Source organism: Plectropomus leopardus, chromosome 12, assembly GCF_026936395.1.
Source record: "Plectropomus leopardus strain MGB_pleo_1.0 chromosome 12, ASM2693639v1, whole genome shotgun sequence".
Classification (NCBI taxonomy): Eukaryota; Metazoa; Chordata; class Actinopteri; order Perciformes; family Serranidae; genus Plectropomus; species Plectropomus leopardus.
In genome coordinates, this window is record NC_142187.1 from 23612693 (window position 1) to 23625378 (window position 12686).

At 40.5% G+C, this 12686-nt stretch overlaps 1 protein-coding gene across 3 annotated transcripts in view; it reads left to right on the top strand.

Moving 5' to 3' along the window:
* LOC121951238 (phosphatase and actin regulator 1-like) overlaps window positions 1-12686 on the top strand; it is a 63475-nt gene that overhangs the window by 25712 nt on the left and 25077 nt on the right. The window contains exons 1-3 of one of the 3 annotated variants that reach the window (XM_088085564.1): window positions 3591-4137; window positions 8029-8112; window positions 8231-8395. In XM_088085564.1, coding sequence (XP_087941690.1) covers window positions 3861-4137; window positions 8029-8112; window positions 8231-8395 — 526 coding nt within the window. In that variant the 5' untranslated portion in view covers window positions 3591-3860. Of the gene's footprint in view, window positions 1-3590; window positions 4138-8028; window positions 8113-8230; window positions 8396-12686 lie in introns of those variants that run through there. The other 2 variants (XM_088085565.1, XM_088085566.1) reach the window with 2 other exon arrangements.

Genomic DNA, 12686 nt, shown 5'->3' on the forward strand with positions numbered 1-12686 from the left:
ACCCTGTTAGTAGTCCCCAGAACAGGGCTGCAGCCCCGAGTAAGAGTCTCTCGCAATGGGATATTTGAAAATAGCAAGTCTGTGCAATGACTCATTGACAGGCAAAAGCAGAGGTTTAGTGCTGCCCGAACACATTGAATGAAGCTCTGACATGTTTTTTTCTCCAAGCGAGGATTACAATATATGCAGTTCATATAGATTTAGAACAGTCGAAGATCCACTCATTACTAAAAGTGTATGTCATCCAAGAGAGATAATAAAAAATGGAGTGGACCCGCTCTCTATGTAGTTACAAACGGCTCATTCTAAGGTAACAAAAACTCAACAATTCTTGTTTTCAGTTGATTATACACTAAAGAAAATTATATTATATTAAATTTCTGCCAGTATACCCCCTAAAACCTACACACTGGACCTTTAAATAAATTGATTCTTGTACTTCAAAATAGCTAACTATTATGTTTGATTGAAACAAAAATTAAAATTTCAGAATAAATACAAATAGGTTAACAGCGACAATTCCAGGACATAGTTTGTGAGGGCAGTTCAAGGGAAGGTATATATATATATATATATATATATATATATATATATTACAGTATCACATGCTCAGTTGGCCTTGGGACCTACATCAACAACAGTTTCTGAACTAACCCCATTTACACTTCAACAAAAAAATATTATCCCCTTCATTGACAGCAGGGGTCATAATAACAGCCATCTGTGGGAAATAGCAAGTTGAAGTTACATAATAAAAACAAAGATTGATGCACTTTGATACAAATAACTGTACAGTAAATTGATAGGCAATATGCAAATTGCAGTATAATAAACTTCAGAAATCTAACATCAGTTCTACCAATATAAGCATATATACAGCCTTTATAGTGAGGGAGATAATGACAGTAAGACAATGTACTTCATATTAAACACATTTCAAAGTAAAAGAAAAACTGTTTTTTATAAAAATGACTTAATAGTTAATAAATGTTCACCCCTTCCTCTCTTACGGATTAACAGAGGGGATCTGCTGTAGCACTGATCAGTGCCGCCTGACACAGAGGTTACATAACCACATCGCCAAATGTGACCATTCTCCCTCGCAGCCGACAAATGACCTGCCTTGTAGCTTTAATTATCTGATTCTTGTAAAAATGATCTAACAGGAAATTAAGGCGTAAGTGGCCTTGAGTTTAACAAGATGTAGGCCCGTATAAGTCCTCACACTTTTAAGGCCAATACCAGCTTTGAGCCTTGATCCTTAAGTACATTTTAAGATTATTCAATGTCCTTTGGGCGGAATAATGTGCACTGATGCGAGTTAACAGGGAGAGAAAGGTTATCACTGTTCTTGTTTATGAAACTAGTGGAGCATTATGACGGCAACATACATTTTTTGAGAGTTTAAAGTCTTCCCTTTCAAGTAGCACCTTGCTGCAGTATTATCTGCCCGATGCGAGGCACTTTCACTCCTTTATCCATTAACCTCTTACTCTTTGCTGCAAAATGTTTTTCGGACACAAAAGTAGCTCTTTCTTGCTAGTTTCCTGAACTTTAACGCACACGAATGCAAGAGAGTGAAACTTTGTGCTGAAAAAAAGAGGCAACTGAGGGCAGGGGCAGCATTGCACCGTGGTGGGAGTAAATCAAGTGCCTCTGTCCCTCATTTCAGAGCGAGCTTTGATGTCACTGGAATAAGCTGCAGCTCACTGAAGGAACATCAAAGATACCCCCCCACCCGTCCCAGCCCACCATTCACTGCTCTGTAGGAAACATGATTGGAAATGCCGTGGGGTCCGTTATCTTTTCCATGATTAACGCCTCATTAACTGCCCATTAATGTTATCAATTACCCCAAAATGTGCACAGTAACTTCAGGGATCAACCAAGTTGCTGTTTGGAATTTGTGATGTAAAGAAAGAATATTTAATGCCACGCTGTTACTTTAGGCTGAGCTTTCTCATTTGAAGTGTTGAGCTTTGTGATCACTGATTATGGTCCCTTTGCTTTTTTCGTTGAGCTCTTGTTTGTTATTGCACCTACATTAGAGTAATCCTTTTTTTCCATTCACCTCTGTTGAACCCTTGCACTTAAACTGAACCTCTAGATCTCACTTAATCTTCTATCCTTTCTCATCAGTTTTGCAGAGAGGGTGGATAAATGGGAAGGGCGTACCCTTTATTTGTTATACACTGATATCCTTTGAGGACAATGTTGAATCAGCTGATGTAGGCTACATGTGTATTAGCCAGCCAACTGTAACTGCTTCCTGCTTGAGTAAATAGTGTGTGATTTAAAGGTCTAGTATGCTGAATTTAGTGGCATCTTGTGGCAACATAGCAGACCTGAAACCTCTCCAGTGTGCTAAGCATGTAAACTACAGTGACAAATACAAAAATGCAAATAGCCTTATCTAGAGTCCATGTTTGGTTTGTATTTTCTGGGCTGTTATAGAACAACATAGCAGACTACATGGAAGAGGACCTGCTCTGTATTTAGATTTAAACTGTTAATTCTTGGTAACAAAAACACTACAGTTGTTATTTTCAGGTGGTTATAAGGAGATGAAAATATAGTTCTAAATATTATATACTATTTTGCTAATAGATGTCCCTAAATCCCATGGATGGATAACTGAACACTAATCCAAACAAAACTATCAGGGCCCCCACAGTTCTTCACCTGCAAAATGTCACTCAAATTAAAATGTACCAACCAGGAAGAGACTCAAAATTACCCTAAAGAGACACAAAGTGATACAAAGGAGCTACAAAAAGAAACAAAAGATCTACAAATGGGGCAAAACAACCACAGAGTCACAAAATGACTACAAAGAGACAAAAATGACTCCAAAGAGAGACGAAATGACCAAAAACTAGGGATGCATGATAATACTGACATGTTATCGGTATCAGCCGTATAATTTACAACTAGAAGACCCAAGGAATACAGTGCTACCAACAATTCATGCTTATCAGGAAGCTGGCCAGTAATAACGCTCCAAAATGAGGGTAAAATTTGGTGATAGAAAAACAGCAAGGCGATTTCAAATGCAAAAATAATTGAAATGAAAACATGCACTTAACAAAATGAAATTAATTACAATTAGCTGCTGACATTCTGCAATAATCTCGATTTAATAAATTCATGTTTGACAGCCCTACACAAACATGTGGTCTGGGCCTATATGGTGGAGGGAGAACCATGCATTTCCTCCACTCAGGGAGGCTCAAGGATAAATATTTGTTTCTGCAGAGAGAGGGTCAATATAAAAATAATTTTAAAAAAAAAAGTCACACCCCAGAGATCAGTCCGTAAATAATAAAAATGTTGATTAAACCATAACCAGGCAATAACTCGCTCTTTTGCTGTTACAGCCGTTTTAAAGCCTCTGTCATTTAATGTAATTCGTCAGAAAATAAAGTAGTGATAGCTATTCTATTATCAGACGGGCAACTTTTCCTCCGTCCTCTGGCCTATTAGAGGAGCGCTCCGTGCAGCCAATCACAGGCACCCACTGCTCAGCACCACTAATCGCGGATTAGCTACAACCCGACTGCAGTCTACAGCTCTGGGAGGGAGAGGTAGTCACTGCCATTCACTACTCACCCTCTATTTTATTATTAGCTCACTTGGATCTGGCAGCAGGGTTTTTTCTCTCTCAGCAGCAGCAGCAGCGGCGGCGGCGTTTGCGTTGCGCAAGCATAGCTGTAGATTATTGGGATCTCAGGTAAAGGTGTGGGAATACAGCAGAGAGGTCGATGGGAGCTGCTGCTGTAGGTCAGGTAGGACTCAATTGATGGCCCTTTAATTTCACTTCACGCCGTCGTAACGCGCCGCTCCGTTTTCGCGTCCCCCAAATGTTCAAGACGGCCAATTACCCGACGGTGGATCCAGCGCCCACCATCATGCACGGCACTTGGCTCACCACGGGGTGCCGAGAAACGCCCGTAGCGGTGGAGAAACCTAAGAAAAAAGCGTTCAGCCTGGTCAAAATCATGTCTCTCAGCAACAAGAAAGGGCACGGCCAGCATCCGCACCACAACAACAACATGCCCTTTACGATCCACTGTCACATCGGGAAAGAGATAAAGCACATTTGCAGCAATTGCAGCCGCGGGAACGACACGCAGGACGGTGAGTATGGATAGGCTCGTGCCTGGTGTGGTTTCGCCCATGCGGTACCGCCATCCAGGATCTCTTTTTTTCCGGCGATGGCCATGCCTCTGGGCTCTGTTTGACAACCAGATCAGGCGCTCCTATGTCTCTGTGTGCTTTGCGTCTCCTTCATGTGTCTCGCGTGTGACAATATTCAGTGTAAGTGGGTCAGTGTATACCTTTAGACACAAAGCGACTGTTGCTGTTGTGGAAACTGCCTCTGACTGGATCAGAACTTCTGATTGGGTTGGGCTCTCACTTGCATTGCTACTTGTTGGTTGTCCTCGTAGAAAATATGAATCATTATATGGAAAGCTGTATTTGTCACCTATTTAGGATGTAGATGCCACTGAAATGGGAACTACATAGGCTGTTTACACAAAGCCGTTTCCAGTTTAGTGTCATTACATCATCACTCAGCCATTTTGGTATGCAAACAAGTGTTTTTAATTAAAAGCAGCCACATCAGGGTGTTTTTGGAGAATGTAGGTTACATGCAACATGATGAAGATGGTGTGTCTGATGTCATGAAATGGTCACCTGCCTTTTAAAAACAGCACCACATTTTAATCAGCCTGGATACTTGCAAGAGGATTTTCTCTGTTTTTTTCTCTCCCCCTTTTTTCTTTGCAGATTGAGCTTGTCTCTGCTCAGCCAGGATTTTGTCAAGACTGTGATTAATTACATCACCATGCACTTAAACTGTAGACATTCTAGTTCTGTGTTTTCTGCCTGTAAAAGAAATATGGGGTCGTATGAAACACAATACAGCAAGCCCTTTGGGTACATCTTCACAGTGCACCAAAATCAAAAGCTTTCCTCTTTTGTAAATATAATATATATTTCAGCCATGTGTAGACTAGAGGGTTTGTTGCCTACAAAGAAGTGTTTGATGTTGTGATCTGATGTTCAGTTTGTATTTCTTTTATTGAAGTTAAAAATCATGCAATATATAGAAGTGGTTGGCTGTTGAATGTTACTCAGGTTAGATTTGCTTGTTTGTCTTCCTGTCTTTATCAAGCTTTCAGACCTCTAATGAAGTAATTTGAATCTCTATTGGATTCAATTAGCATTGACTGTAGAGCTATTTATAGAGTAGTTTGGTGGCAGGATCGCTAATATGGTTGGCTCAGAGGCACCAGAGCATTCAGTTGATGGTCCTTGGGACTGATTTCTGTCGCATTACTGTCACGTTATTTATCCTGCTGTCCCGTTGCCCTGGGGAGGTGACTAGCCCGCAAAGTGATATTTCCATGTTGGCAAACATCATGAATGTGAATATGATGTAATCATTCAAAAGCAAGTCAGCAGCACATTCCCTGACAGCATGTCATGGGTGATGATCTGACGCAATGTGGTGACACTGACAACTGATAGGACACGCTGTGCTAGAGGTCACCTCATGCATCCAGACTCCAGTCTGCCACCCCGACCCAGTCATGAAAACTTGGCCTTTTCTGTGTTTCTATATCTGAATATTTTTTCATGAAGCTGTCTAAGTGAGGTGATATGTCTGCTTTCACTGTTGTCCAAGTTGAGTTATTGTTGCTCCCAGGAGGCCAGAAATCATGACGCCTGGCGATGCAAGACTGCGCCATCGTTGCAAATGATGATGCAAGTAAGACAAAAATAAAAGCAGACGTGATGGATTACCCATCTCAAGCAAGTATTAAAGCTACAGTAGGTCACTTTTATTAGAAAAATAACTTTTTGTAATATTTGCTAAAACTGCCAATATATCCTGACAGTATATGAGAGATGAAATGTGAGAAAATGTGCTTCTCCTAGTGCTTCTCATGGCATCTGCAAGAATCCTGAATGAAAACAACCAATCAGAGCCCAAAAGATAACCAATGTGAAAGAAACATGGCAATATCTTTGGTTGTGGCTCTAAAACAGTGGTCCTACATCAGAGTGTCAGTGGCACTGATCAGCGTGACACTGCAAAATGCTAGTAGATGCTAATAAATACTCATTGTGAAATTGGCATGCCAAGTTGGCCTCTTTTCCCAGCTACGACCGTGTCCACAATTTCCTCCTCTTCAAACTTTTTTTCGACACACAAATGCCATTATAGCAAAGGCTCGATTCATGTTTGTTTGTTTTTTTGCTTACCACTACAGTGGCGTAGTGACAAATGATGAAACATTTTGTTCTTGCGTGTTGATGTCGATGGACATGCCATGCCAACACTGGCAAAGACAAGTAAACAGAGGACCTGTGTGAATGAAAAGAAGATTTTTGTGAAACGTCATCCTCTGTGTACTTGTCTTTCCGTGCATGCTGTTGTCAGCAAATGCAGTGATGAACTCTGCGATAGAGACTCCTCCCGGCACTAAATGATTGTTATCATTCAGGTGCTGTGGATTATTGCAAATTCCATGAGGAGCACCAGGAGGATGCACAAGAACCTGATTCTGTCAGATTATCTGTCTCATGTATTACTGTCAGGATGTAGCGACAGTTTCAGCAAAAATTACAAAAAGGTATTTTTTATAAAAGTGACCTACTGTAGCTGTAACACTTGCTTGAGATGGGGAATCTATCAGGTCTGCTTCTATTTTTGTCTAACTTGCATCATCATTTGCAATGATAGCACAGTCTTGCATCCCAGACGCCAACTTGGACAACAATGAAAGCAGACACATCACCACACTCGGAAAGCTTTGAGTCTGTGCAGAAAAAGTGGACACAAATCCTGTTAAAAAACACACCTTTTCAATCTGTCATATTGGGTCTGATTTTATGGTGACACACACACATCTTAATTGCACTGATGGTGATTTCATTATACTGATTTTATACCTTGTTTTGTTTTTTTATGACAATGATTTGTGAAGTTATTTTTAACTTATTACTGTTTATTAATGATTGTTTGACTTTACTATCTATGGTTGCATTGATACTTGTACGGTGTCCTTGAGGGGTTTGAAAGGCACCTATAAATAGCATTTTTATGTGAATGTGAAAATTTTGATATTATTATTATTATTATTATTATTGTTATTATTATTATTATTATTATCATCATTATTATTATTATTGTTGTTATTATTGTTATTAAATGGGTGACTTCAAAAGGTAGGAAAACAAAAAAAGGCCATTTTTTTTACTGAACTGCAAGTATAGCAGTTTAAGCAAGTATATATTTTAATGTTACCTACTTTAGATTGAAGTCCCTTTAAATTGATTTTTTTTCAATACTGTATAATCCATGAGTGCAGTTATACTTCAGGTGGGAATATTAAAGTTGTTTTAGTGAATATTTTGCAGGTTTTCTGCACTTGAAATATGGTTGAATTCTGTTGAAAAACTTCTGAAATGTCTTGTGTTCAGTTAGCTTGTAAAGCGACTAAAGAGTGAAGAGAAAAGCAGTTCATACCTAGAGGGCACATTATAGTTTGTGTGCTGCATGCATTGTTTGGTTTTTAGATCTGTTCACAAGCTGCTCGAGTCAAAGATTTCAGTTTGAACACCTCTTTAAGATCTTACCTGTGCAGCTAAAACCTGTCGTTTCTAAGCACAAGGCAACTTTTGCCACAGTTGGTGTGTGCCCTGACGTCTGGTGGATTGTAAGTGGGGTTGTTTGCAGCATCTTTTAATCATAGCATGTATTCATTTTTTCACTTAATAGCTGGTGTTCTAATGAAGTGCTTAACATTCTTGGCTCTTGATATCTGATGGTATGTAAAACTCAAACGGGCTGGCTTTTGTGAATATTTGATGAGGAGTAGAAAGATTTCCCCTTAATGAGGTGCTTATCAGTCTGTTTAGTGTGTTTTGGCAAGCTAACGCCAACCTCTCAGCGTGATGCAGCCTCAAACTGTTTAGACTCGGAGCGTATCCTGCGTAATGCTATCTGATTTGCAGGTTTGTTTATCCACTCCCAACCTCATCCAGTTACTAGGGAATTCGGGAGGCCACTTGGCACAGATTCATACTGCTTGGATCTTTGTAAGCAAAAGTGTCTGCTGCATTCACTGTGAGCTCTCCAGCATGATTACCAGAATATCACCTCCTCTGCATCCTCACCTAAACTAGACCCCGTTTTTTTGTTTTTATTCCCTCACAGCTGAGGAAGTAGAGAGGCTGGCCGCCATGCGTTCTGAGTCCTTGGTCTCCGGCACCCACACTCCACCCATCCGTCGTCGGAGCAAGTTTGCCACTCTGGGACGCCTCCTCAAGCCCTGGAAATGGAGGAAGAAAAAGAGTGAGAAGTTCAAGCAGACCTCTGCTGGTAAATTACATTTTTTCCTAATTCTATAGTATGATAATATAAGCACAAAAAAACACATGCAGGTGCCACATGTATATACAAACAACTATTTTATACCCCGTAAGGTTGTTTGAAAAAAAAACAAATTCAGTGTATATCCATTGGCCAAAAGAAAATGGTATTAAGTTTCAGTCTCCAGGGTTATTGAAAATGCGGCAAATTGATTCAGCAAAAGTGCAGCGTTGGAGTTTCGTGTTTTGAGGTCTCTTTAGAGTTCCTTTGATCTCGCAGGCCAGTGTTGTCAGGGGCGAGTGAAGGACATGCTCTCTTCAGATGTGGCTGTATTTATTTTTCCTCGGCTGACACATCCTGAATTCCAGCCTCAGCCGGGCGGACAGGAGGAGACACTTTGTCAGGCTGCATCTTGCGGTTTGGAAGCAGAATTCTTGCTTGCTGTGTATAGGATGAGCAATTGCGCAGAGGCCTGTATCCAGTCTGAACAGGACAGGATGTTCTAATTTAGATTATGCTATTAATTTAGCATCCTCCAGGTGTGAATTTCCTGAATGAATCAGTCTTTGGGTTGATTTGAGCATCACTGTTGTGGTGGCCTCATTGCTCTCTTACATACCATCTCAGTCTTTCCTCAAGCACAAAAACATGACTTTTTTTGGTTGAGTTTACCTTTCAGCTCAGATTTGACTGTTACTTTTCCCAGAATGCACTTTGGCTGTAGCTTGTGTTTCTGCCCTAACATGATCCCCCGAGCTCAGCAGTCTCTCTGGACTATGATGCATCTTTAGCAAGTGCTGGCAAAATCTATATGTCTAAGCTTGACGCTTGACTTTTTGATGTTTTACTGTGTTTTAATAGCGAGCGTGCACTTGATGAGACAATCCTGTCGATGTTTTCAGTTCATTGGTGCAATCATGTATGCTCTATTATAACAGCATCTCCCCTGATGTGAAGAACAACAATGAAAAGCAGAGCAACAAAAGGGCTTTTTTTCTGTTACAATAGTGTTAATGCACAGTGGGGTTGAGTGATAAAGCTCTCTTCATCGCTTTTGTCATCCACTTGTTTTGTATGCATAATGCCGCTGTCTCCAAATAATTCTTTTGCTCCTATTGTTCTATTCAATCCTTTTTGATGGCAGCATGATGGTGGATTATAACCCACCAGCATATCTCGCTAGAGCGGCCTTTAGGTGGAATTTGTGCATCGTTTCAAGCTGTAGGCTTTTGTGCAGTCTTCCAAGTAGCTCCAACGCTCAGGCAGGTTCTGTAGCCGCAGTGACGCCACCACACTGTCACATCAATTTCGGCAAGAAGCGTGAACCTGACTTTTAAAGCCCCAAACAAGAGTACTGAGGCCTGCACTTGTGCAGCCAGCAGTGGAAGAGTTGAAGTCACACAAGCGTCAGCCAGTGCAGTAAATTCAAATGACAGGACGTGGCACAGGGATTTTGAACTGGAGCGGTCAGCTCATGGACGGTTGAACTTAAAAGGGGATTTAAAGCTGCACAAATAAATACTTTTGTATAAACAATGGCTCAAATGACTACAAATGTGTAATGTGAAACGGGTCATGAGTAACGATGAACTGACACAGCTGCTTTAAAGGTGATCTATAGGACATTCAGGACATTAATATAGCAACAAACAACTATTTGCTATGTAAAGATCTAATGGGATACAGGCGTTCTGAGCAGAGAATGTAGTTAAGTTCCTTCTGGGTGTGTTAACCAAGCTTCTCTATCCAGTGTTGTAGTAGTCGTTCATGTTGCGCTTGCATATTAATGCTCATGTAGCCAGTGTGAATCTGCCGTTAATGCATCTTACACACGTTAGTGCATGTTAGTACCTGTGACTGTGTCCCGCTGACTAGCTAATCACCACTTCTGTGCACTGCTACATTACTGCAGTTACTGCTGATAGTGCCGGCCATACCCACAGTGGCGGAAGAGAGTCGTTGCAGAGGCACAACGCCCACCTTCAAGTTGCCCACTGTTACTGTTGTTAGCATTGTTTGGGCTGTTAGCACCATAATGTGCTCGTACTGGTAGCTGCTAGCTGCATGCTCTGCCACTTCCATGTTGAGAGCTGTGTGCAGGCAATCCTGGCTCAGACTCTGAATCATAGATATGCTTTGAATGTTGCATACAGCTCCCTTTAATAATTTTGTATGCTTTTAATCCAACTGTGCGCCTACAACTGCACATGTATTTGAGTAGCAGTGACTGTTCTCACTGGCTAGTATTGCACTGCACTCATACAATGGTTACCACTGATAATGCCGTCCTGAACCCAGTAGCATAAGGGCATCACCGCAGAAGCATAACGCCAACCCTCCGGTTTCCCACTGTTGCTGATGTTAGCCCCATTCATGCTGTTAGCACCGTTAGCTGCCAGCTAAACCAACTCCATGTTGACAATGTCTGAATCTTGAATAGGCTCTGAATGTTGAATGCTGTTCCTTTTAAAGACCGTATTCCTTTTATTCAATTGTGCACCCACAATCCACTAACAAAACTTATGAAACTGGATCTTTCATGAGCCTATAATTATAAAGGGAGTTTTGCATGTCCATTGATTTATAGTTTTCATATTTCCAGTATTTGCAAAGTAGAGGCTAACGTGTGCTGGTTGACATGATCATGTTCACCTGCTCGAATGCACCCTGTTGTGATCTGGCAAAGTATTAGATAATATGTTGCATTCAGTGGTTTGAAAGGCACTGAATCCAGTGTTATGCATGAATAGCTAACGACAGAGTGAAGTGTGGAGTAGATTTTGAGCAGGCATATTATGTAACAAAACCTTAAATTGGGGAAAAAATGAACAAAAAAATAATCTGGAGAAAGCAGTTTTGTGATGGTTCACTTGTGATCAGACATCTTCCAAGAAAGATTTCCTGGTGTAATTATTTACACAATTCAGTCCTCTTGTAACGAGCATTTTGTTGTAATAAAAGCTGTGTTAAGGGGTACAAAATTCAGCTAATTTCACCTTGGAAACAGTATAGACTTTGGCTTGACTTGTAACCGAACTATTGATGTGTTTTTAAATAGAACATAGTGTTGTGCATTTGCCCTCATTTAATTTGTCAACACTAAGATGGCAGCCTATTTATTTACTAGCCTAAAAGCCTGGAATGGGTTGACCTCATTTTAACAGATATAAGAAAACTGCTGCCACATGATTATGACCAATACTTTGTTATTGTATTAATACTTTCAACCTGTTGCTTAAACAAACTTAGAAATGTGCTGTATGGTAGCACTTTACATTCAGTCATTAAAGACAAACTGTTCATTGCAGTTCCTGCTGCACTGCTCTGATACACGACCCTACGTACTGTCTTCTCGTCTCTGCAGTTGTCTGTGATGCCTTACTGTTGATTATGTTTCCTGTGTCAGTGGGGAGCAGACCAGCCACTGGGCATGCAGATGTTGTCGTAGATAATTGGACACTGTGCACAGTCGAGGATTATAAATGTGTTGTGATATTAAGCAGATGAAGGCCAGCTCTGGGGGACTGTACTCTTCACCTCAGGAAGGAAGGAGGGAGGGCCTGACAGTCCGATATCTTATCATGCTGTCTTATCGTGCTTGCTACATTCTCACAGACAGTTTCTATCACAAAGAGATCTCACTAGGTGGTGATTCGTCAAAGATAATGCATGTGGTAGTCTGATGTTATCTTCATTTTTTATTTGTAATCCAATTAGTTGTCATTTTCTTATGAACAGCAGTCGTCTAAATGCATTATTTCTGACGTTATTAGCTGATTTTTAGATTAAAATTAGATTTCCTAACTGTTTGAGGATTATATACACGGATGGTTTACTGAATGGGCCTACTAGACATACGCCCAGAGGCCCAAAGTGTCAGGTCTGACAGTGTCACTTACAAAATGTCATTCAAAAGAACAAATACTGACCAGGAAGACATTCAAAATGACCACAAAAACATGCAAATGAAATGCATAGAGCAGGGGTCAGCAAGTAAGTTTGACCTCGGGGCAGTTTTTTTCTAAGCAATTAGATGGCGGGCCAGAACATAATCAAAGGCTAATTTAAGAAATTGTTTGATAAAAGGAATGCAACTGAAATTTGTGACAAACTGCCTGATAGGACAAGACAGACAATAATTTAGAGAACCAAAACAACTACAGTGAGACACACAACAACCTCAAGGAGACTACAAATGATTACAACAAAACACAAAACAACCAAAACCGACACAAAGACACAATATTACCTTAAAAGGACACAAATAACAAGAAAATGACAGATAAGACCTATAAGAAAA